Source organism: Pelmatolapia mariae, linkage group LG2 (genome assembly GCF_036321145.2).
Source record: "Pelmatolapia mariae isolate MD_Pm_ZW linkage group LG2, Pm_UMD_F_2, whole genome shotgun sequence".
NCBI lineage: Eukaryota > Metazoa > Chordata > Actinopteri > Cichliformes > Cichlidae > Pelmatolapia > Pelmatolapia mariae.
Window position 1 is genome coordinate 21889206 of NC_086228.1, and position 26258 is coordinate 21915463.

Below are 26258 nucleotides of genomic sequence, written 5' to 3' on the forward strand. Positions count from 1 at the left end.
CATAAATTTGGATATCTGCCGATACCGATATTAATCCGATATAGTGTGTTTTTTAATCAATAAAACTGTTTTTTTTTTTATATCTTGCTGCATTTTGTATAAGTTCATACTCAAGTTTAAATAAACAACAACACTAAAGCTATTCTGTTATACCTGTATGTAAAAAATACACTGCACCCAAAATATTTCATAGTTCAGCAATACTGATCAATCTAATAAACTTAAACCTACTCCATCCTCCCTATTCTGGTATTTTAAAGAGTACTTAGCAGAAATATTAAGCAAACTAACTAATAGGGTTGCAAACTCCCAGCAAAAAAAAAAAAAGGGAACCACCCCCACCCTCCACCTCATGATGCTTAATCGACGTAATCAACTTTAATTTGATGCAGTGTGAAAAAAATGCACAGAAATAAATTATTTTTCAAGAATAATTAAATATATTCAACATCTTTCTTCTACAGAATTGCAGACTGCACAGATGGTACTTTCCCAAAGGAAAAAGTAGTATAGCTTACTAGGGTATATTAGACTTAACAGTTACTATATACAGTAATGGACTTCTATACATTTTACATCAGATTAAAACTTTGGGTGTAAGATTCAGATAATTATTTATTAAAAGCTAGACATTTTAAATGAGAATAAGAAAGATAAGTATGTCTTTGTGCCCCCTTTTCCCTGTTAATGCCCTATCGGCCCCCCTGGCTAAACTTTGCTAGATCCGCCCCTGCACAGTTACCAGCCGTCAGCTACGTAGAAAAGGATCCTGGTCTGGAAAGTAATATTAAATAAATTCTAACAACAGCTTATCAAGGTTAAACGTGCTGCTGTTGTTCAGCCGCTGGTTTCCTCTTTCTGGTGCAAAGTGGGCCAAAAACAAAGAAGAGAGACGGACTCACGACAGAAAAGCCGATCAGCTGATCATTAAGCAGTTTCACGATTGAAGTAGCAGCAAGAGAGGGAGGGAGAAGAGGCTCCATATATCGGTTGTTAAGCTTAACGTAGGTACGCTTTACAAACATTCAGAGATGAACTTACACACTTGCTTTACTTCTCTCTGGGATCACTTCCTCGGAGATGAAATGCTGGATTGCTAGCGAGGCTACAAATAAACACAGCCGCTCTATCACGTGAGCACACTGCTTCGACGTGCTACGGTTACAAGCCGAGTTACGTCGTGTCGCAAGTTTTGTGAGGTGCTTTTTTGATATTTAATGGATCGGATTACATTTTTTAATTTCTCGCAGATATCCGATCCAGTAATTTAGGTCAGTATCGGACCGATACCGATACTTAATATCGGATCGGTCCATCTCTAGTAATGACAAATGTACAGTTTGCAGAATACACTGGTTGGCATGGTGTTTTAGTTCTTTCTTTGTGTTTATTTCAAGTAAGAGCGCCACTAATGGTAATTTTAAAAATAAAAGGTGGGTATTGTACATGCACTTAAGCTCGAAACAAACCATGAATTACAGACAGGAAACTAAAAACCAATGTGAACTATTGACTCAAATTAAGTATTGTGAACTTTTCCACCAGAGCACTAACCAGAAAGCCAAAGAACCTGCAGGAGCAATCGCACACAGTCACAGTGACACTTTCAAAAACAAATGCTATGGTGAGCCAAACGGCTGAGAGAAATAAATGGGTACATACACGATTATTAAGCACGCCAAGAGCTGTATAAAGTTCTAGGTTGTCCATATTTGAGTAGCTTCAGTTACTGTTTTATTTAATGCATGCAAAAATCATCAGCAACAACAGAGAGACTTTCCACAATAAAATCTTGCCTTGCCTGACACAAAATGTATACATAGAAAGGCATGTGTGAGAGTTTTGTGTTGTAATAATCAACTTGAATTCATAATGTGGCATTTTTAAAGGTGCTTAGTTTGTTATGTCACTAGACTGAAAGTTTGTAAAAAATTATTTATGAGCAAAGTTTTCAGTGAAGTAAGAGATTTTGAAATGAACAATATTTGCATTTTTATAGACTGTGACGATTTCTCGGATGGAGGAACAGAAGTAATGCAATGCAGTATGTCTTCAAACATGCCTCGAACCGACCTATGCCTTTGCTTCATTCCCACTTTCTTTCTGTATGTGCACAAGTGCAAATTATTTTCATTTTATAGGGCTGATTCTTTTGTTATGCTGCTATTCAGTCAGCTCAGCTCTTGTTTGCTAAACCTGTTTTTTGTTTCAGACCCATGACGAGAAAAAAGCAGAGAGAAGGTACTTGAACTCTGTTTGATCCTTCAGACAATAATACAGAAAAAAATACAAATTGTACCAACATAGTGTACCTACACACATACATTTATCACCTACAAACTCTATGTCCTCCAACTAGGAATGATTTGAGTGAAACATCACAGTATTTTTTATCCCAGTGTAGTATGTAATTTATTTAACAGAGGGTTTGTGTTTCAGCTTGAAATCTTTTGTGGTTCTTCACCTTTGAAATGGAAAAGGCAGGGAGGAGAGACATCTGCCTTGCTTTTAATGGGTATCACAAATGTTTCAGTAATTCCACTCCATCTGAAACTTCCCTCCCCTTCAGCACCCTCCCAAATTATAGCAATGGAATGAAGCTGAGACTCTTTGCCTTACAGAGCCTTAGTGTTTTCCCCAGCTAAGAGGATCGGAAAGATTCATCCTGTGGCTTTGCATCATGGAGGGTAGCAGTCAATCCAGCAGTCAACAGCTTCTGTGGAAAGATGTGAGTCAGATTTCTTCTTGTTATTGATTTATAGCAATTAATTGACTATGTTTAATAATTATTGAGTTTTTTTTAACCCATGTAGAATTTGAGCTCTCTAGGGTCAAAAGAAAAGTTTTATTAGTGACTTAAAAAAGAAATGTAATCATTCAGTAATTCAGATTTAAGTTTCCTTTTTTCTTTTTCTTTTTTTTTATTCAAGAAGTGTGGCTTGATCTCTTGCTGAGTGATGAGAGTTTTGCCCTGAATATTAAATTTTTCATCTAAATCTTTTTGGATTGGCTTTTCACCTTGGCTTTCTTCTTTTATTTCCACTCTCATATGTAGTCTCATCTGGACCATTTTATTTGCTTTATATCTATAATATCCTTGCCTCTCAAATGAAAGGAGCATACAAATATACACCAAGAAATGTCTTTATTTCAGACTTTATTATAAAGGACCAAGACTGGCAGGAGTTTCAGCTCTGAGATCTTTTTTCTGCTACTTTTTTCTCACACACTTAATTTGTTGGAGAGAACTTGCAACAAAAAATGAGCACAAGGGTAAATACATTCATAGTGGAGTAATATTATATTTTTTTCTATATGTATGACAAAAGTAAACTCTTTTACCGTGCATCAAAGAAATGATGACATTTTGTTCTGCAGATATTCATGATGAATACACGGTAAGTGAATAGTTATGATTAAAAAGAATCACCTGTGGCGTTGCTTACGTGGGCTACCTTTTTTGTTGTTGTTGTTGTGGGGGGGTTTTTTCGCATGAAAGTGCTCACTCTTTGCATGATAACAGCAGGGGGCTCCAGGCACTCTTCCTCACAAAGCTCAAGAGGAATTGCCTGGCTGATTCTGAACTCCTAAACCTTTAAACACTAGTTGGCGGGTGCTGTGCACTCAGACTGCTTACTCTGTCTCCATCCGTGCCTTTATTTCTGTCTGTCTGTCTGTCTTTCAATCCTACATTCTTCCTCTGAGTATTCGATATTCAAAGCACAGGCAGAGAGAGGTTTGTCCTCTTGTTAAGTTTCCACTGCTTATGCAACCTGCCACAGGAGAGCAGAAGATTTCAGCCACCGTTTTTTTTTTTCTTTCTTTCTGAGAAATTTATAGTGCAAGGAATTTCTGGCTCCCTGATAGTAGCCCTCTGTTTTTCATCATGCCCAAGGAATGTACAACACTTGCACCTCACATTTTTGTGGCTACTGTTCCTAATATGTCAAATGAAAAACAGTGGCTATTCAATAATAGCAAAAGTATAATTCAGGTTTATAAGGAGTTATCTTGAATAATGATTTCTGTGTCTGTCCTAAAGTTAAGCTGCTAATGCATTTAGCTACCAGAAATTCAATTCGTCTTCCTGTTAGTCATGCCACATGTATCCTGCAATTTAAAATAAGGAAATAAGACCAGAACAAATGCATTATTTGGAAGAATTGTGGCTAATCTTTTATCAGCATACCAGTCAAAGGTTAAAAAAAGCCATACCACTGTTATTTTTAAATAATTATTGCATATTACACAGAACCCCTGTATGTTAAAATGCTACCTAATCTGCCAGGGTTAAATGCTATAACAACCACAGCCACAATAGAAAAAGAAAGCTGCTTTATCATCATTTAAAAGACAAGATAAGCAGGATTAATTTTGCTAACTGAAGTTGGTTCTTTTTTTTCCCTCTTTTTTTGGACATATCTGCTTTTCTGTTGTCCTCTGAGACCTTCAAAAGGGCTCCAGTGTGAATGAGTAGCTTTCATTTTCTCCCTGCCTGAGCTCTGGTGGAACAAAAGCCTGTCTTTATTAATTTGTGGCCTTAAGCTTGGGGAATTGACTACTGCAGGCAGAGTTTTAATTTGAAGAAAAGTTTAATAATTGTAACCTTTCTGTGACATGTGTAGCAATCTGTTCTTCCCTGCGCCTGGCACAGGGATGGCTATATTTTTTTGTCATTAGGATCCTGAGTGGTGGATACATTTTTCGGAATAGCCAGATGAAATGGCAGCTGTTTGGGTTAAATGCTGTACTGATAAATAGGAAACTGAGACAAAGAAATGATAGTGGAAGTAGCAATTTCAGGCATTATAGCAGACAAACTGCTTCAGAAAATAGCTAGTTCTTAAACAAAAAAAAGTTTAATGTGCAAACCGTGTACATAAAAATATTAGAAGGAGAAATCAACTCGAGTCCCAAACGGCCTTTTGCAAGAAATATCCAATTGCAGAGCTTCAGCTTATGTTATGTACACCTATAATAGCAGGTTAAACTAACTGAAAATGAGCAAGGCCAACCTTTACAAAATACAAAGAGTGATCTGGTGACCTCAACAAGCTGCTGCAACTAAAATTTTTAGATGTGTTTTCCACCTGTGCTTGTTTCCTGAGCACTGCATAAATTACAAATCTCTCGAGGCCCACCTTCAATTTACTAACTGTTGGGATAAGTAGCTGCAGATTTTCAGTCAGTGACTAAAAAAGCATAGTAGGTAATCCACACTAACCACATAGACATCTCTTTGATCTGTACACTAAAGCAAACACTCTATCACATTTAGTCATTACAAGGGGTTAAAGAGCAATTTGGGAGGCGGGGGGGAAACCCTAAGATTGTGTGTAGTGGTGCAGCATGGGAGAAAGAATCACTTAGAAATCATTCACATTGTAATTTGTGCTGTGAGCTCCAGTAGATTTGTGTTCTGTACAGACAGGCTGACCTGTACTGCTGCTCTGAGGTTTCCTGCTCTTCCTGGATTTAGGCAAATTAATTCAGCAAGCTATAAGTTGAATAATAAGCTGATACATGAATTGTTATTAACTAATTAAACAAATCTAGCATGAGCTAGAAAATTATGCAAATGTAAGTGTCCAGTTCATGAAATAAACTAGCTAATCGTTAAAAAAACACTCATCTTGCTCTCCTGTCATCTCTTTCTTACATGTTCCCTGCCTCTGAGAGTGAAGTTATTACATATTAACTTTTTTTCTTACAAGCTGATATTACTTGAACTGTTTGAGATTTAGCATCTAGCTCGATGCTGAAGCACAGTAGCCACAACTTTATTGACATCTGCACCATGAAGGCATGGCAGGGATAAGAAGAAAAAAGGATTTCCTGAAAGTGGGTGAGTCACCATTGAATGGCATTAGTTTATTAATGAGCAAGTCATAAGTTAGTAACTGAGCAGCAGACAAAAAATTAACTTACTCAGCTGTACTATGTATACAATCTGTCTGTCAGATTCAATTACGGATTAACTGAAGGTGCAGGAACGGCATTCCCTTTTTAACCCCCGATCATTAGAGACTGTCTTTCAGTTAGGGCACATTTTGGTTGTTTCAGTCAGTGTGTTCTCCAGCAAAGACATGTTATTGTTTTGTATACTGTTTTTTGACTAGTGTCTGTATTAATATCAAGTAAAAGAGGAGGTTATTTTCAGCCTTTTTCATTATTATTCTTTTTTTGTATTATTTATATTATTTGTGGCTTACGCTTTGTATTATCAATGCTTCAGTGAACCTCTGCTCAAACCGGTTTGAGTGGCCAAGTGTAGTGCTGTACATGCTTGGCCGGTCACATGTCGGGGCTCTTTTGTTTAAAAGCTGGATCCAGGAGACCAAAACAGTCACTGACCTTCCAGCCTACTGGATGATGTCCACTGATGTGGACAAGGTCTACACTGAGGTGGACTACAAGTCAGACTCGTCCTCAGGTACAGCTAAAAAAAAAAAAAAAAAAGGCACATGGTAAGTGCATCAGTGTAGAGAATTGAATGTCAGGGATATGTGCTGGCCGCACAAGTCCGTGTGGGCACAAGCCCACACTTTCTGACCTGTCACCGTACTTCAGATTTTGCTCACTCACAACCAGGCTGTTTTTCATTTAAGCTGTGTGTATTGCCAATGTCCCTACTGCACCTTTGTGACTGTGAGAGCCTCTTACACAGTAACAGAGACAGAGGCAGGTGTGGTGAAAGCTCAGAGATAGGTATTCATCCCTGTTTGGTGGAAATCAAGAGCTGGAATAATAGCATCTTGAAATACCCATGACATTTGTCCACCACTGTTTCCAGAACTGCTATTGTTAACTGTGAGGGAGGTGTGGGCCCCTGTTAAAACAGCAATTGCCGTCACATTACCATTACATAGAAAGACAGATCTATGTTAGACTAAAAGCTTCATTCAAAGAAATTCATGGTATTTCAGGCATTGTTTGAGAAAGGCTGTCTGTTTTATTTAGTGCTGTAACAACTCCATTCTGCAGGCCCATGCAGATAACAGCAACTTAAACTGGATGCAGAAGTACTACAGCTGTGCCCAAACACAAACTTGGTCAAACTGTTGTTACTTTGTAGTTTGGATGCCGACTGAATGTGTTGTGGTTTGTGTCTTACCAGATGTGGACTTTTGGACAGCAGCTCTGTCAGAAGGAAAAGCATTTTTCACCAAGGTTTTTCTACAGTCTCCACAACACCACAGGCTAAGCCTTTAACCAAGTTACAACTGCCTTGCAAAGTGTGCAATTGAGAGGTTCCATCACCTGTTCATAGGACCCAGTTATGCCTCCTCAACAAATGGTTCTATGCCACATTCAGACTGATGAACTTTTTTAATAGTTTGTGTCTTTTATACTTCTTTTTACCTTTTTTTAAATTATTTGCCACTTCTTTTATTTTAATTGAAGTGGCATTATTAACCTTTCCATGTAATATGTTTTCAGTTAGGTTTTTATTTTTACATACTGCATAGAAGATGTATTCATTTTTTATGTTTTTCTTTTGTTACGTTACTCGTTTACATGTCTCAGAGATCTCAACTGTCAGAAATTGAAGGTTGCTTTGCAACTTTAATTAAACCTGTTGTATATGTACTATATCAACAACTATAAAAATATTCTTTATATGAAGGTACTATATGTAGCCTCAGTTCTTCAAATGAGTGACGCTTTTACAGCTTTTGGTTGCATTCATGTCCATACATAGAGGAACTTTGTTTTTTAACAATATCTTCATTCTTTTAACAAAAGCGAAACTCACCAACAAACTCCTCTCAGCTGAAAAATCACCACACTTCCCTTAAAACTCTCAAGGAGAAAAACGGGTTACCCCATATTGGACCGCCTGCTTTTTTCTGGGGGGGGGGTGTCTTTTTCTTCATCATGGAAATTGTAGCAATGTGTCTGACGGTTTCTAAGGGATAGAATTTCTTAGAATTTGTCAAATAACAGCCAGTTATAATTTAATGATGATTTAACCATTTATTACCTTTGTTCATACAAATGATTGGCAGACAGAAACACAAAACTTGGCCATGACAGCGCTGAAAAATATGTCTTTGCTCTTAGTGAAGTAAGTCAGCAAACCTGCTAATGGGATCCCAAACTTGTACTACATTGTTGCCATAAACCAGTCACATATTTGCATTTTCTATATTTCATAAGACAATAATAGCTCCATGAATATATTTTCAATTCCTTTAATATAGAAAACATATGTTGCATAATGCTGTTAATGCAGCATATGCAGGTCACATTCATTCATATTTTATGTTATGGTTTCATAACAACACTGGAATATATATTAGCTGCTGCACAGCACAAAGATAATCCCTTCAAGCAAAATCAAAGAATACCATACTGACTTGTATGGCCACACTTGTATTTCCTGCATATGCATCGAGTCACCCTCTTTTGTTACTTCTGCGCACATTATTTCTACGCTCTCGCTCATGTCAAATCCATAATCTGCCAATAAAATCTCCAGGTAATAGTTTATGAAGAAGGCCACTGTTCTTAGTCACATGCTTACCAGTGATATGACTTCCACAGCGTTAAGTTGTGATGTCTCCTTGTAGTGTAATGCCAATAAGAAACATTAGGATGTATGTGTGCTTGTAGTGGAAAAAAATCTCTGCTCTAGCTTTCAGATCTGATGCTTTCTAAATGTAAATTTCAAGACAGTCCACAATAACTACTACATGATTGCCAACAGCATCCACAAAATGATGTGACGTGCTACCTTCCAAGTAATGTCTGTGAAGCAACTGCACCAGAGTTTCACAGCTGTAGCATCTCTGAAAGTGCTGGACACACTCTTTGTTTCAAGCATAATCCAGCATAAGGTGTACAGAAGAGCATCTATAGAGGTATATTTTTTGGGCCATCTGTGGTAGGCAGAGAAGTGTAAACTTGATCTTGTCAGCTGTCAAGAAATACTCTTCATCAGCTTCTGGTTGAACTTTTCCTTCAGTATACTTCTCTCTAACAAGTGATTAATTTCAGCCCACCTGTGGCTATATAAACTGTATTCCTGCTGTTCACTGGTGTTGCCCTTTGGTATAACACCCAACTGTGACTTCTGCAAAGATTCATCTGCCTGTGACCTCTGTACAGCTACATCGGGTGGCACGGCTTCATCCATCTTTGATCTCTGGCCAGCGATGTCTGGTGGCATAGCGGGTGCAGTGTTGTTCCCTGGGAGAGCTTGCTATGTATTTGTCCTCCAGTTAAATCGCTCAGTCTGTGTCACTTTGATTTCTGTTACGCCAAGGTGCATTTCATCGGCTGGTTTGCTTTAAAAAAAAAAAAAAAAAGTATTTATGTAGCTAAACAAAGACCCAGAAAAAACAATCTGTCAGGAAATGTTGCTGAAGTTGATGTTTGATCTTATTACAGCTGCTGCCCACGTTATGTAAAACCTCCATGTTACTCTCTTACTTGCAAAACTTTCTCCATGTTGTTTGCAAGAGCATTTATGGCATTTGATAACAAAATAAGTATTCAACACTCACATTCATTTGGTTGTTTTTTGTTGCATAATACAGGCAATACAAAAATATGCAATATATGTATGCTCATACTGCTCAGTTTTTACCATAGTTTCTGTGCCCTAGAATCTCCCCATACCTCACAATCCCGTTCTCTGTTCTGGTTTTTAGATCCAAGACAAAATAATAAAATTGTTAAAATTTTGAAATAGGAACAGGAAAAAACAACTGCACAGTTAGATCGTTAGCATTAGCTTAGCATCTACTGAAAAGTGGAAACTTTCCTGAGTCATACCAGCACCTTTGCAGCCTCAGTTACACAGGCAAAGAGACTGGTCAAAACCCCTGGCAACCTCTGGTTGCTAGGGAAAAATATGTGTTGCTCAAGGTTGCTGTCACCCTGTGAACTCCATCCCAAACAGGTTTGCATGGAAGACACTGAAATGTCTGCAAACACTCACCATTTACTCTCAAGTCTGTAGTGAAACTTGAAAGCGTGTGACTCAAACCAGAAGTGGAGAATGCTTGTCTTCAACCAAGATGATGGGCTTCACCGCTGCAGCCAACATGTTTCAGTAGACACAACTTTTAGGCTGAAGGCCCACCCACAGTTTCACTACATTTTGCTGAGGAATGGTGGTGTGTGTTTGCAGACAGGTCTGTGTGCTCCATGCAATTTACTTTGAGCTTAGACCAATACCTAGGCCTTTGTCTTTATACCAAGATGACAAATTGTTTTGTTATTGTTCAGTTACCATCAGCAGATAACTAATATTGCTAATATTTGGGGCATTTATAAATGCACCACATTAATAATCTTAAGTTGGTGTTTTGCAGGTTGAGGCTGGAAAAGAGAAGAAGGCGAAGTACCAAACCTACCAGCGAATTGCTCTGATTCTCGCTCTGGTCTTCCTGGTTTTGGCTCTCTGTGTTTTCAGCCTGAGATATCTGTGGGGCCCCAGCCTGGGGAAGGTAAGACTAAATATCATCTCCGTGATATATGCCAGTCATTAGCCTTATTGCCACCATCTGTGGTAAGTGGATTCTTCATGAGAGACAGATGAAAGCCGCCCTGAGTTTCCACATCAGGTTACATCAAAGAAAAAAAAAACTATGTGAGAAAGGAAAATGGATGGCCACACAAAAGAGCTCGAGGCAGTCTCTGCAGTATGTATTGTATTCCAGTAGATTAAAAGATGTGTGGGCTATGGAAAAGACAGCTGTGTTTTGCTCTGCTCGTATTTTGGCTGTCAGATCTGTAATTTTATGAATTCTTGGCCCAAACCACAAACCACTTTTTACTATTGTAAATGTTGCCCTGTTGCATTTATCTGCTTTCTGCTCACACTGTAAATATGGTCTCACAATGACAAACCGTGATAACTCAAAGCTGACCCTAATTGCTGTTGACCAGAGTGGCTGCAGCAGGACTGAAGCCTCTTGGCAATGTAATTGGGATAAACTCTTGTCCTGGCAATTCATCTTGTAAAATCCAATTCAATCACGCTTGATGGAGAATATTTTTACTCTCCTCTTTTCCCCTGATTTTCCCAAGGGGCCAAAAAAGCTAATTTACTCGGGCTAGAAGGAAAAGTACAGTACATCAATAATTTCACATCTAGAAATTGGATGCTCTATACATTCTGAGCTCAGCTGGTAACAAGAGAGAATGATTTAAATGAAATGATGGTTAAAAATTAGTACATATTTCAAACCTGAAATCATAAGGCTGCTTTGTGTGAACTCTAAATGGCATGAAATGAAGAGAGGGATGTATAGTCTGCTGCTGTTATACCAACATCTTTGTTGATAGCTAATAAACATTAATTCACAACATCCTCTGCCACTGTTCTTCTATGTCTGCTTCCATTGAAGTACAAATTTCAATTGCAGACAGTCCCTTCTAAGCTCAGGTTAAGCAAGGTTCAGCTGCACTTCCTGTAAAGACGGTGTTGTCCACGTTCTCTCCTTTCAACATAGATATGAATCACCTTTGAGCCATCTCCTTTGTCCTTGTTAAATATTTCATGCCGGAGGTAGAGCAGTCATTATTTCCACTTTAATAAGCTGTGATCATTCTCACGTGGCACAAAATGTGTTGATGGTAGAGGTTGCCCAGGCGATGAATATCAAACCTGCGGACCCTGGGTTTTGCTTTAATAGGGTCTGGGGGGAGGCTCATTGTCTGGCCTCCACATCAGGGAGTGAGACACAGTTACTTCAAAAGAGAGTCACCTGTCTGTCAGATAGGAAGGAAGCTCCCTCAGTCGCAGTACAACTCAGTTATGTGTTCATAAAAACAAAACTACAAACACTGCACTGGAAATAAAGAAATTGATTGAAACAGTGGATTGATGGATGGATTGATTAATTCTCCTGCATCCTCGTAGCAGCCAATGCCTCGGTTCGTGAAAGGGTGTGAGATCATATGCAGCAGGATGCTTTTTGACTCACTAGCTAATCCTGAGCAGCGTCTGGCAGCTATGTGTATAGACCCTGGGCAGCAGAGCACAGCATTAGAAGCCGAGGGGAGGGATCCTAATCTATTTTAGGAAATAGTTGTGTGTGGGAGGGTGGGGAGGTTGTTTTATATGGGGCACAATAAGATCAGCATTCTGGGGATAGCTCAAATTCAGCTTAAGCATAAGGTTTATATGAGAGTGCCCATTTGAAATACATAGGTTTTGATATAGACAAATGCTGCACATGCTTGTACATGTAACTCTGGTTCCCCAGCTGCATGCAAATGAGTTCAAATCAAGATTGGCTACAGAGTCTGCACATGCACAAAATTCACCTCATATCAAATATTCGTGTTTTACCTCAGGCCCAATTTTGTTTTTATACACCTTGATTATTTTGTTGTGAGTTCCACATTTTTGGAAATATTAAATGTAGTGATATCACACACCTCAGGAATGCTGAATGGCACTTGCCTTTCGGTGCTCAAGTAACTAGAACATGCATTTGAATCTTGTTTAAACTCAACACTCAGGTGAGCATTATCATGTAGGGTCTATTTACTTCTGTATCGTCTGTACTACACCTGCACTAGGCAGAAGAATGCATCTACCCACAATAAGAGGCTGACATTCAAGACAGGAAGACAGGTTGTAAACAGTGATGGTGTCCCTCTCAGCTGTGCTGTAATGTAAGCTACCTGCATCCTTCTTTTGATTCGTTCTGGTTCGCAACTGCTCACAACTGCTATGGGCTATCAGGATGTCTGCTGGAGACAGCAGCCCATAGCACCAAACTTTGACAACACACACCAAAACTATTTGAATAGTATGAATAAATAACACTTTAGAGCATAGCAAAAACATCTGTATTTGATTTGGCGGCCTCGACTGTCAATAGTAGGTGAATCAAATCCCAAAATCCTCCACAGAGATATAACATTCCTTCTTACAGGCTCATTTTCCACTAATCAGTGTTTTCATTAGGAATGTCTTAAAATGTTTTGGCAAAGATCCCAATCGGAGTTCTTTATCTGCCAAAAAAGATACCAATATACGAAATATTAGATAATTTTTTCCCGTAAATATTAGTAAGTGACACGTCTTATTTTTCACTATGGGCCAAATATCAAAAGATAAATAAAGCCAGATTAAATTATTTTTTAGGAAACTAGAGCCAGATATGTATTTCAGGTGCAAAACAGCTAAAGCGAAAGTAAATGACTTACACATCAACAAAAAGACAAGCATATGCAACTGTTTGACCACAAATTTGTCCTAATAGGTTCATAGTGTGTTAAGTTATCATCAGCTGTTGTGTCAAATATTCAATTAATGTAATTACCCAGTATGGGGGGGAAAAAATTAAATAAAAAGTCTGATTGCACAGTGTCACCAGAAAACAGAAGTTTAATAATTACTCCGTTTTAAAGTGAGTACAAAACACATTTATGAGGAACTCATTAAAAAAAGATAACACTTTAAAAGTGTAAAGAAAAAGATTCACAAGCAGAAAACGAGTTGGTTGAGAAAATTCCTGATCTGGTCTCTTCACAGTTTGAAACCTGTTCTTACTGTTTCCTCCAGCTGTTTTAACAGATCCTGAATATGAGAGGTGCAAAGTAGATGCTCGAATAGCGTCTTGTCGACAGTTAAAATTATACTCAAATGAAAAGCACATGTTTAAAAACATGTTTTTACTTTTTAATAACCTACAGTGGATACGCTACTCTTTGCTGGTCACAGCAACAGCTTTGCATTTAACCACCAAAGGAAGCTGAATGCGTGCTCAGATCTTATTGCTATAATACTGGGTAACGTAACTCCCTCATTACCCAGTATTTTAGCAATGTAACTCCCTCACTGTATGTGCTCAGTCGGTAGTGCAAACTATGTACCTTTATTAAAAAAAAACAAATCCAAAAAGCTAATAAAACACGCATACTTATTACACACCGCATATTACATAGATGGCTGACCTTAGCATCGCAATTAGAAGTCAAAACCACAGCACAACTTCAGCCATGAACGCTTATGTTTTCACAGTTCACCAAAGGATTGTGACCTTTATGTGGTATAAATAACCGCATAAAGGTAATTTGCTCTGTGCATTGTTTTTCAGTATGACATGATAACCACTGGAGAGCTTCTTTTAATTACCTGCAAACATATGTTATTACAGAGGCCTGGGGAAGATACCCTGCTATCATTTTCTCTGCCTGTGTGAGCTTGTGTTTGCGATAGAGAGGGAGAGAGAGAGCGAGAGGGCGTGGTTGCGCTTGTCTACATGCGATTGTTTGCGTGTCAGCGTGCATTGTGTGTTTCGGTGTGTAGATTAGGTGCCTCTGCATTCTCTTTTGGCTTACGGCAAAGTTCTGTTTACTATGTGCTCATTATTGTTCTGGGCCACAAGTCTCACTGGGGGATTTTGCCTCCTTGTAAATTAATCCTCTGTTATTACCAGTTTACATCAGCAACTCTGTGAAAATGAAATCTGGCGGTGAATCCAACAGAAAAGTGAGAATAATTTGCCTTAATTAAATTATTTTTATAAACAGTTCCTCTGACAAAAAAAGGATTAAATCTAGACAGTGATGTATGCTGTGCATAAAGTCTGTGGCACATAGTATACAAAATCCACATTTTCATGTCATTAAAAGTGATATATTTGGTACTATTTTTAATTCATGAACCACTTTCAGGAAGATTATTTGCAGCCAGCAGCAGACCCAGAGTAATTGTGAGGCTGTAGACATTGTAAACCAGTTTTTCCTGGGGAACCTTGAATGGCTCACAGGTGCTATTGGTCTGTATGGCAAAACTGCCTGAGAAATACATGAATGTCAAACCAGAGGAAAGTGGTCCATTATTCAAGCTGAAATTGCATTGCTCACCTTGATTCCTTTCCCTCTCTGGTCCCAAGGTAGCTGCTGAGTTGTCGCTCCTGATGGCCTCTTAAAGGCCTCACTGTCAGGACCGGCTTCTTTAATGAACACTGCTGTGCCTGGTGCTTTTCCACTGGTCACAGGTGTATGGCTTTTCAAGGCTGGCCCCCAACCCCCCCCACCCCCTTTGTTTATTTATCGTTCGTAGGCTGTATACACCCAGCAGACCCCACAGTGTCCAGCTGTCAACATGCAGCAGGGGAAGACACGCAAGATTTGATCATGATATGTTTTTGTCTTTCTGTCTCGCTGCTGCTTTTTTTCTTATTTTTTTCTCAATGAATAAAAGAAGACGATGCAAACTTCTCCTCAGGAGTGTAAGGAGTTTGTTTACTCAGTCTGATGTGAAGGAATTATTATTCAGAGGAAGCAACAGGGCTTATCTAAACAGCTGGTTTGGCAGGACCTTTTGGGAGGGCTGCTTCTCAGTCAGTAATCTTTTCTGATTTTACATGTCAGGCTCATTCATTCATTAGCAGGCCAGTGTCCACTGGTGTTTCTCCCTGGCTGTTAAATTAGGCCGCAGTGGGCTCCCTCCTAAGATGATGCATTATGCCTTCTACTTGGGGAAGAGGCGGAGGGTGGGAAGGGTGGCAGACCAGGAAAAACAAAAGAGAGTTGTTTTAAATTGTTTCCAGTGGAGTGCCTGAGGTAGGAAGGCTTCATGGCAGTTGTTACACATTCCTTTCTTCTGGGATGGTGACTGCAACAGAGAGCGTGACAGCACTGCAAAGCCCACCGGGAGTTATTCATTGTGCCAGGGAGCATTTTAGTGTGTTTGTGATTTCATTTTTAGACGCTTGAATAATATTTGTGTAGGAAAGATCAGCATCTTAATTGTCAGCGCTTTATTTTGCCAATCCATCAGCAGCTCATGTGCAGCATTTTGCATGCGCGCCGTGGTGAGTTAACAGACATAAATGCACGCCTTCTTTTTCCACACTCTGTTTCCCCTTCCTCCCTGTCTCACTAGTGTGACTGCCAAGTAGACTCTCTGCTCTGTTGTACAATTTAGAATGTGATTGAGCTTTCACATCCACTTTCACTCTCCCAGTAAGTCTGCATCTCTTCTAGCCTCAACATGCATTCACAGCCACAATGCTAAAGCAGAAACCGCAGACTGGAAACACACTGTTCATCTTTCCTTTCGCGATATATTTGAGACTGCAGATAGAGATGTTGCCGTTATGTCATTACATACTCTGATGAATCATAATTTTAGAAATGAGTTAATCTCAAAAATGTCAACCTGCTCCGCTGTATTTCTGTCAGTAATTAAAAAAGTTGCATTGACTTTTGTAAGTTTTCCCCATTAGTCACCATGCTCAATATGTGAGGAGAGAAGCAGCATGTAAATGATCCCTTTAGGTCCCTGCCTGGTGCATGTCTTTATGTTAAATAACATTAAAATAACATTAATTGATTAGACCTTCTTAAAGTGTGAGGAAAATAAGAACTTGTGGAAACATTAAAAGTTGCTAATTTTAATTACATGCACATCTAAATCCATCAGGCTTGCTTTTCATTTTTATTTCATTTTCCTTCATTGGTGGAAAAAAAATGTGTAAAATCAGCAGAACACATTTTTTAAATTAGGACCTTTCATCCTGTGACACTTCAAGTGTTGACACAGAAAATGAGTAAAGTAAACCAGGCAGCTCAGCTTTTGGAGCTGCCTGAATGTAATGAAGCTCATTATAATCAGATATTTATGCCAGAATTTATGTAGCCATAAGTCTCAATATCAGAAACTAATATGCCATTTTACCAGCGGTCTTATGGGCTAACCTGTTGTTACAGCTTTAGTTGCATATCTGACAGTTTGAGTCCTTCAGAGAGAGAGAGAGAGAGATACATAAACTTATATATATTATAAGGATATATATATGTAGAGCATGTTAGCAGCAAGCAGTCCAAATTAAACAACAAAAATTACTTCATTTGTCAATGCCATCTAGAACAACACATCCAAAAAATTTTGTGATCAGATACTATGAGGAACATCATTTGTCTGTGCCTTCCAAAACCATTACAAATCACAGCTGAAGAATGGATCGCTTTTATGATGTGATAATGCAGTAGCTAAGGCAAGACACTTCAGTGGAAAGCAGTAAAATTTTAAACTAGTATAACACTTTCCCAGTTCGTTATTTGCATGAGAGAACATTTTTAGCATGTTTTGCATGCAGTATGAGGTACTAGATCACATGCATTTGCACTTTACCATTAACATTCTTAACACCAGGTTCAGGATACTGGTTTAATTTAGCTAATATGTATCTATAAGTGGGGGATTTGGATTAACAACTTGAAAGATGCTGTCACCAGACTCAAAAAAAAAGAAAATCAATCACAAGTTTGTCACAGAGCCAACACATAGCTATGGACAGCTATTTACACTCACATTCAGACCTACAACAATTCAGAAGCACCAATTACCCTAACGTGCTATTTATTGTGAGAGGAGTACCCACAGAGAACCCACGCAGGCACAGGGACAACACGCAAACTCCACACAGAAAGGCCCTGCTGGCCTTCAGATTTAAACCCAGGACCTTCTGTGGAGGCATAGTGTGTTTGCACTGGTAAACAGTAGTTAGCACTATGCACTATTTACAGTAAATAATGTATATATAGCAATAACACAGTGAAATTACTCAGTTGCTTACATTTTTTGTCTTTTATCTTTTTTTTTCTTTTTTTCACACTCTGATAACTATGGCTGTCATTTTTCTCTCTTTCCTAGACAGACTCTATGTTATGTGTGTGTGTGTGTGTGTGTGTGTGTGTGTGTGTGTGTGTGTGTGTGTGTGTGCGTGCTTGCACAATTTAGCTTTGAAAGACTATGCCTGCAGAATAGATAGACAGATATCTGATAGACATATTCATAACATAGTTGGGTGAACTAACAATTTACATTTTTTCTTATTACTGTAGCAAAGTGGTTTTACTATCTACGCATACTTTTTTTTATACTTATACTATTTTTAAGTGGACCTACAATATATTTACTGTTAACATTGCCATTAGTCTGAAAATATGAGGTCACATTTCAGACCACGAGATTTGTTTGTGAATTGTCGACAGTACAGTCGCCTGCTTCAGTGACAACTTCAGTTCATATTCTTACTTTATGAAGCACTTTCTAACTTTATAATAGCTCTACACATTTAATAAAGGTTATTCATTATTATCAGTAGTGGTGTTAGTAGCATTAGTGAAGTTTTATTTACCTACTTTTATTATGAGACGCAGCTACTTACTGTATTTATGTAGCTCACTATTGCTGTAGAAACACCCAGTGTCATAGGTTTGTCCCCATTACTGGTTAATTAATTATAATTGATACTTCTGAAGACACTTGTAAGTATATTTATTAATTAAAATAAAGACATAAGTCCTTTTGTGAATAACTAGACGTTTTCATACGTTTTATTTTGTAACATGAGGCTATTTTCCGATTCAGGGTCCCAGTAGTGATGAAACCTATCACAGCTTTCATACAGTAGGAGGTGGGTCATGTCATCAGTCCATCACAGGACTGATGATATGACCCACGCATCACAATTTCAACTCATGCGTTAACATGCATGTCTTTGGACTGTCGGGGGAAGCCGGCACACATGGAGAGAACGCAGTTTGCAAACTCCACACAGAAAGGCCCCAGGCAGGTTTGAACCAGGAACCCTCTTCTTTTGAGGCAACACTGCACCACCTGCTTGCTGTGTTTTTTTTTCCTAACTATTAATTAATTAAGTAGTAATGAAGTGTATTCATTTTAATTTGAACCGAGTGCAAAGTTCCAATATTCATTTCTGAAAATAACACCTTGATAAAATTTTAATCAAGGGTACTATCTTTAGATAATTGCCTGGAACAGTGGCTGCAACGCACTTCAGTGGTTGTTTTAATAATAGCCATCATTAATGCAATCAGTGACACCCGTACTTTCCCCACAATGACAAGTCAAAAGTATCTGGTTTAAAAAGCTCTGTGAGTTATGTTTAATTTGAAATGATGTAGAAACAAAAGTGTTCTCATGCTAGCGAGGATTTAAAGATTTGAATGGGCATGATTTATTCACAAACCAGAATGACATGTAAAGTACGAGATGAGCAGATCTTTGACAGTGAAGGAAGAAAAACTGGTGAAGCTCATTAAGCAAACATGTCAGTCAAATCCAGAGGATGAAGAAGCCTATCTTTCTCTCAAAACCTCTGTCAGCCCTTCGTCAGTGTACTGTCTTTGTCACACAAAAAAAAAGTCTGGCAGTCTGGCCAAAGTTTAACATGTATTTTTCATTTGTAAAACAGAAAGTAATGAGTAAAATGCATAAAAGATATAGTTGTGCTCTCAAATTCGAATTTAATACTTTTATTACTACTTTCTGTTTTCTTTCTGATTGATCAAAAACCTCGTACACTGACACATCTAGGGCCTTGATATCCATGCTTCCAAGGGCTTGGGAACCTCTTCCCTTTTAGTTCATTAGAAACTAAATGAAAACAGCCTTTAGTAACCTTGGACAATCCCATTTCATGCTATATGCACTGTATTTTCATGCTGTTAATTTCTCTCGAAATCTGTGTATGACACACAGCATGCTGTCATTTTAAAAGAGCCATTAAAATTTAACATGCATTATATATTTCAAAGCATTTAATGCACTGAAGTATTTGTGATTTTTTTTTTCGCTTCTGAATGTATTCACCACAACTATGATGGATGACATCTGCTGCTAGGCTGCTGTGTCTCATTTGCCCAGAAATTGTACTTCACTTTGTCAGCTGATGTTGATAGAGCTTGTCGAGATCCTTTTCCTGCGGCAGCAGGACTGACCCACCGACCTGCATGAGCAGTTGCAACATTAGTGGATGAAATAGAAGGTGACTAATTCATGTTAAATATTGGAAGAGTGTGATGATTGTTTAGACATTTCTGCGAGTACAAACTACAAACTTACAGTTCTTTTCTAACTGGTTACACCAGGGGTCTGAGGCTTCTTAGAGTGCAGTGTGTCCTTTTGTCTCTTGCTGAGATAATGTGGCTCTCATTAGCTGTCTGGTAGGAACAAATAATAGCCTGGGTGAAATGTTGCAGGGTTTAATTAAAACAATGCTGTCGTACACTAAACATTAATATCAAAACTCATTCCTGCTGTGAAAGACTTTTAGGCATGTGCACATGGTCAACTCGAGCTGCTGAAGTTCAAATTGAGCATCAGAACGGGTAAGAAAGGTGATTTAAGTTATTATGAATGTGGCATGGTTGTTGGTGCAGCACTAGCTGGTCTGAGTATTTCAGAAACTGCTGATCTACTGGGTTTTTTCCTGCACAACTGTCCCCAGGATTTACAGAGAATGGTCTGAAAAACAGAGAAAATAATCAGTGGGCTGCAGTTCTCTAGCCAAAATGCCTTGCTGATGCCAGAGGTTAGAGGAAAATAGCCATACTGCTTCTAGTTGATAGGAAGGAAACAGTATTACAATTTATTACAACCAAGGTATGCAGAAGAACATCTCTGAATTCACAATAGCTTCCTGCTGTGGTGACCCCATGTGAATAAGGGAACAGCCAAATGCAGCTTCTAGCGTCATTAAAGCACCACAGCCTATCTGAGTACTCTTGCTGAGCGTCTCCATCCCTGACCACATGACCACAGTGTACCCATCTTCTGACAGCTGCTAGCAGTAGGATGTGCCACAGAGCTCAGATCATCTCAAACTGGTTTCTTGAGCTACCACAGTCACCTGATTTCAATCCAATAGATCAGGTTTGGGATGTGGTGGAAAGAAAGATTTGCATCATGATTGTGACGCTATCACGTCAATATGAACCAAATTCTCTGAGGAATTTTCCAGTACCTTTTCGAATCTATGCCATTAAGAACTTAAGCAGTAACAAGGTATACCTAATAAAGTGTCCAGTGAGTGTATTTATAAAGGTATCTTTAAATGGCCTCGAATAAATCATCAATCCATGTTTATTGATAACTGAAAGACTGGCCTGTCTGTGATTTAGACTCATGCTTTGAAGACGAATCCAAAGGTCGCTGGCATTCATTAATAATTCTCTCTCTGTCTGTGAAATCAAAGGAAAAGAACAATTAAAAAAACTTTAAAACTCTGTAAACTTGACACCATGACATTTTTTCATCCTAAATTTCAATAAGCACCTTCATTTTCTTTCAAACCATGGCCACGATCCAGGGTCCAGAACACAAGTGGTTATTACAGCACCAATGGCACTGAAGGTCTCATCAGCACAGTATTAATTTTAATCCAAACTGCAATCATTGCCTAGTATTTAGCACTTGTTTCATATGAAGCCATGAACATTTTCCATATTCTATTTTTTTAAACTTCCATGTCCTACCATGAACAAATGAGAAATACAAGTAAGTTGAAGGATAAGTTGTTGAAAATAGGATATCATATCCTCTTCAGGATACAGCATTCTTCCATATTATACGGAGTGGATTCAAGTTCTGCTTTCAGCCTTAAACAGACAGACTTTTAATCAAGCATTAGATGGATTTACTCTAAAAAAACAAAACATTTTCAGATTTACCATGTGGGATTTATCATCTTTCTGTAATTCTCGACAAACTATCAATGAACCTACAATAGGTCAACACCAAAATCCACATCAGTACACGACTCTTAGAGTAATCGGTAAGTTGTCAGCTCTAATTATTGTAAAACTATTCAGTAAGTCTCTAAGTAAATTGCCAATAAGTGTCTCCAATACTTCCAATACTTGATCTGAACTGGCCACAAACAGGTGGTTAATGGAAATGACATTGGCTGTTAGTCAAGGAGAGGCTTTTAATGTTTATACTTTAACCAAAGCAGCCTTTTTACCACAAATGACACGGAACAAGAACCTGATCATTTACCTCAGTCAGAGAAAAACAATCACCTGCTTGTTCCCATATAAGCACATCAAATTCTCTTATTTTCTGCTCCCAGTCAGTGGTAAAAAAGACTAAAAAGTGACTAATTTGCATGTGTTTCACCAGTGGCTAAACACGATTTGGGTTTGATAAAAGATTGTGCTGAAAAAAAAAAAAGGCTGGAAAAAAAAACATGTCAAATGATGATGCCCCTGAGTTTTGTGGGGGGGTTTTAATAGCATGAGACAATGTTAAGCTGTAAAATCACAGACCCACACCATTGGGAGCATAATGTGTTTTGTTCCCCCTGTGGGTCTTCAAAGTATTTTTCAGTGTTATTAAAAAGAAGGGCAGACCAGCACTGACATGCAACCCACACAGGGGCCATGGCAACAGACCAAGAGCTTCTCATCAGTACCCATAGTCTCAGTGTGATAGCCCAGTGTCTCTGCATAGGACTATCACTCCTTCTTTTATTGTGTCTTCAAGGCAGAAGCATGGTGTAAACAATGTTTGAACAATTATGAGCCTCTGTATCTCCCAGCAGCTTTGTTAGGAATTGTTCTAACATGTCTACCTTGTTACAGGCATAGCTAGCTTGATCTGTATGTTGCAAGGTGCAGATGAAGTAGAGCTGGGGGGATTGTGAGTATATCATATGTGTTGTGATCATTAAAGAAAAGACATGGCCGTGCTCTTGTTGGCAGCACCAATTTGATCATTGTGACTGAACCACAAATGTCTGCCCGACTTTGTGTTGTTACTGTTTGTAGGAGAAAGAGTCTCTTTGCATTTTTGCAGGGAGCTGAATGTACACTGACTTCTTATTGCTTTCCATGCACTTTTTATGCATAAGTTGGCAGACAGATAAATGCACTACACGCACTACTGATAAATAGCAAGGCGACTATCTATTGTCATCAGCTGGTAAATTGCCAGTGAATTTAAATGTGTCACAACCTCAATACTGGGTGAAGCCAGGCAAATGGAAAGCATTTTGCTCTTGTGTACAACAAGAAGTTTAGCCTTCATTGACTTTTAGTAGAATGCTATTTTGACTTTTTTTTTAATGGCTTAAGTGGGTTAAAAACTTTCCAGGTGCCGTTAATGCCGTTCATCTGGCCAAATTATTGCCTTGCGTCTAAATGATCCAAAGTGCAGCTTTACAGCTCTCACAATCTGTTTCTTAAATGCCACTTAGCTGCTGGATCCCAGAGTGCGTGCTTGTTGATTTATTAGGAGGTGGAATGGCTGAAAACCAGCAGGGCGACAAGGAGACGTATCCACTATAGAGGTCACTCCCCTTGTGACTGTCTGCCGTATATTTCAGAAGCTTTGAGTCCGTGCTCGCAATCTTTTGTCTGCCGAGGTCTGTTTCAGATACTGAGATATGCATCTGAATGCATCTGAGTCTCTAGGGGATGCCTTTGATGAATATTTCATAAACCACAACAGCCCTTTTATTACAGGAGATTGGTCGTATTCAAATAATGTGTTCACCTCAACAATAAGCAACAGGATTCATTCAGCGCTCCTGACAAGCAGCAGATTGTTCTTCAGCTCGGCACAGTGGTTACTTGGCAGGGAAAGGCATAAAGGGAGGATGCAACATTGAACAATGACAGGGAAAAAAAGAGTAATGGCACGATGCAGTCATAGCCCAGGCCTTTGTGTTGTTTAACTTCCTGTCTGTTTTTTACTACTTTTTCCTTGTTGCTGATACTGTGGAATCCATATCTATCTCATGCTGGCTTGTGGAATGTGGAGAAGGTTTCATCATTTGTCATGTCCCACAAAGGTGGTTGAACACAGTCATTAAAGGCTGTGTGAAATCCGTCTATTCTCTCTACCATTGGCAGTTGCAGATAAAGAAGTACACCTTTTGGACTTTTTCTTTGTGTTATTAAGACGAAGAGAGAGGAAAAAGACAGCATCTTCCTTCTAGTTTCAAGTTTTGCTTTAAAGGTATTTTCAAAGTGCATCAAACTTTGGTTTAATCTAAACAAGGGTAGGGCTGCTGTTACATTTCACTGAACATTCGAGTGTTTTTTGAAAACCCCATGTATGTGGCATGTTTTTAGAGCGTGTAGATTGGGTGTTATGGATTTTGTAATGCTTTGCAACTGCAAAAACATGAAATAAGGAAGGAAAATGTGCACTTTTATCAAAGAGTCCAGGAAAAGATCATATTCCCTGAGCTATTGTGCAAGGAAAATACAACCCTTTGTTGTTTTCACCTTGATTTTTATTGAGATCATAGAAACAAACAACACATCGAACAACAATACGTCCCAGTCCCCGAGTTTGTTTCACAATAGTGTGTTGACCAATACTACTGAATAGCTCCCAAAGTCCCCCCTGCTCTCTTCCCTCCTGAATGCAGCTCTATTATGGGCACAGTAGCAGGCATCATGGTGATTTATTGCCAGAGAGAGCTCAAGTTGTTTAAAATGACTGGTGTGATTAGTCATATATGCTTCGGAGCTGAAAAGGGGGGTGCACAGTGCTCCTGTAAATTAACAGCAGCTGCAGACTGTAGTGGTCCACAGCAAGGTGGTCAAATGTGGTAAGCATCAGAGTTGCTGGGGGACAAGGAGAGAAAGTGGGTCATTACATCCCTTTCAGGTATGAGTAGGCTGACAGGAGCGAGGGGTAGGCTCCGTTCAAGATTCACAGGCTCTGCAATGGATTAAATTTCAGCAATGAAAATAAAGCAGGAGAAGTATGATAGTCTTTGACTTCTGCCAAAATTCCACTTGAGGTTCTGCTCAAATACTCTCCATGCACTATATTCCACAAGCCCTCAGATATCTTTACGCACCATTATTCCTGACAAAAAGGTGCTCTTAGAAGTACTTTTCATTTGGTAACCACATTTTTGCATTTTCTTTAAAGTGCTCCTGTTTTTTGGGGGGGGGCAGTTCAGCCTAAAAATGGGTCTAAAAACATTTCTTCTCCTAGCTGCCTTTATGTTAAATCAACAGAGAACAATGATTTTCATTCTGCTTGCGGTGTTTCTCTGGAGCAAGTATGCTTATTTACTACATTTTGAAGGTTTAATGAGAAAACTAATACCACTCTTTTGTCCGTGGAATAAGTATAGATCTAATTGCGAGGAATTAGTTTAGCATGAAGACTAATGGCAGAGGGAAATCTGCTTTCCAGAAACACTGGTTGTTGTGCAGTCTGCGAAAATGTAAACGTTGTTTGTTTTTCTTTTTACAGATTTTTACTACTAGAGAAAAAGTCATTTGTCTGAGTCTTTGTTTTATAATGCTATACGGAGTAAACAAACAGGATTTACTGGTGCACAAAGCGTCTCAGTATATGATTAGGATACCTATCAAGTTGTTCAATAGTATCACATCTAAGCAGATATATTTTTAGACAGTAGGTGTTGGCAGTGTGATTGGCATTGGCTTTGGCTTCACACTTTTTTACTGATTGACAGTTGGAGGCCCTAAAATTTGCTGTTGACTGTCATGGTATGCCAGCTAAAGCCCTTTCACGTAGGATTATTGTAACTTGAGGATCTTGTGTGATTTACAAATTACCCCATATGTCTGTGTTTCATGCAGGTCACTTGCACAGGATAAGCAAAGTCTGTGATTTTCTCAAACCTACTGACAGTATTTGAGATATATATATATATATATATATATATATATATATATATATATATATATATATATATATATATATATATATATATATCAAATACTGACTGGAAAGCGTCTGCAATACCTCTATAGTATCTTACTAATAATAGGCTGCTACATAATCAATGTTGAGTCTGCTGAAAGACAGCAAAATATTCCTTAATACATGCTGTCATGCATGTCATCCATCTCATTGTTCACTCTTCTGATAGATTTGAGCTTGCTCTTCTATGAATGGCTCGCAATGCTGTTTATTGATATGAGCATTGAATTTGCCACCAAAGTGCTTTGCAAACTTTCATTTGTAACTGCGAATTGAGCCCAATGGAGCACAAATGAGGCAGAAGAAAGGTGCAAAGAAAACAAAAGAGGTGGGTAAAAAAAACAATCCCCTAATTATATCACCTCTGTGTTTGCTGCAATATGATAAATTCATTTGCAGTAGGACTTTTACTTTAAGATTACATCGCAGAGGACAAATAATTGCTAAAGATGCCCAGGTAATACTAGTCTTATGCAAATAGGAACAATGCACAATTTCAAACAAAAGAAGAAACCCGTTTTTAATGGTTCAGCAGAAAGTTTTATGAAGAAGGAAATGTTTCATGCCGATAAGCTTTTTTCTTTCTTTTTTTTTACAAGAACGCTCAATAGCACCCTTTAATTCCAAGACAAAAATTGATTTCACATTTTTCACACCAGCACTCACCATCTCTGCTGTTCTCTTCCAGTATGATATAAACTGATTACGGACATGATCTTGTAAAGTTTGAGCGTTTTTACTGTGAGTGTAAAAACAGCTTATTTCAAGGGGC

General features: G+C 38.6%; 1 protein-coding gene across 1 annotated transcript in view; it reads left to right on the forward strand.

The window, feature by feature from the left end:
• The first annotated feature begins 2659 nt into the window (after positions 1-2659).
• tnmd (tenomodulin) overlaps positions 2660-26258 on the forward strand; it is a 63627-nt gene continuing 40028 nt past the window's right edge. The window contains exons 1-2 of the mRNA XM_063485845.1: positions 2660-2728; positions 10323-10457. Coding sequence (XP_063341915.1) covers positions 2681-2728; positions 10323-10457 — 183 coding nt within the window. The 5' untranslated portion in view covers positions 2660-2680. The remainder of the gene's footprint in view (positions 2729-10322; positions 10458-26258) is intronic.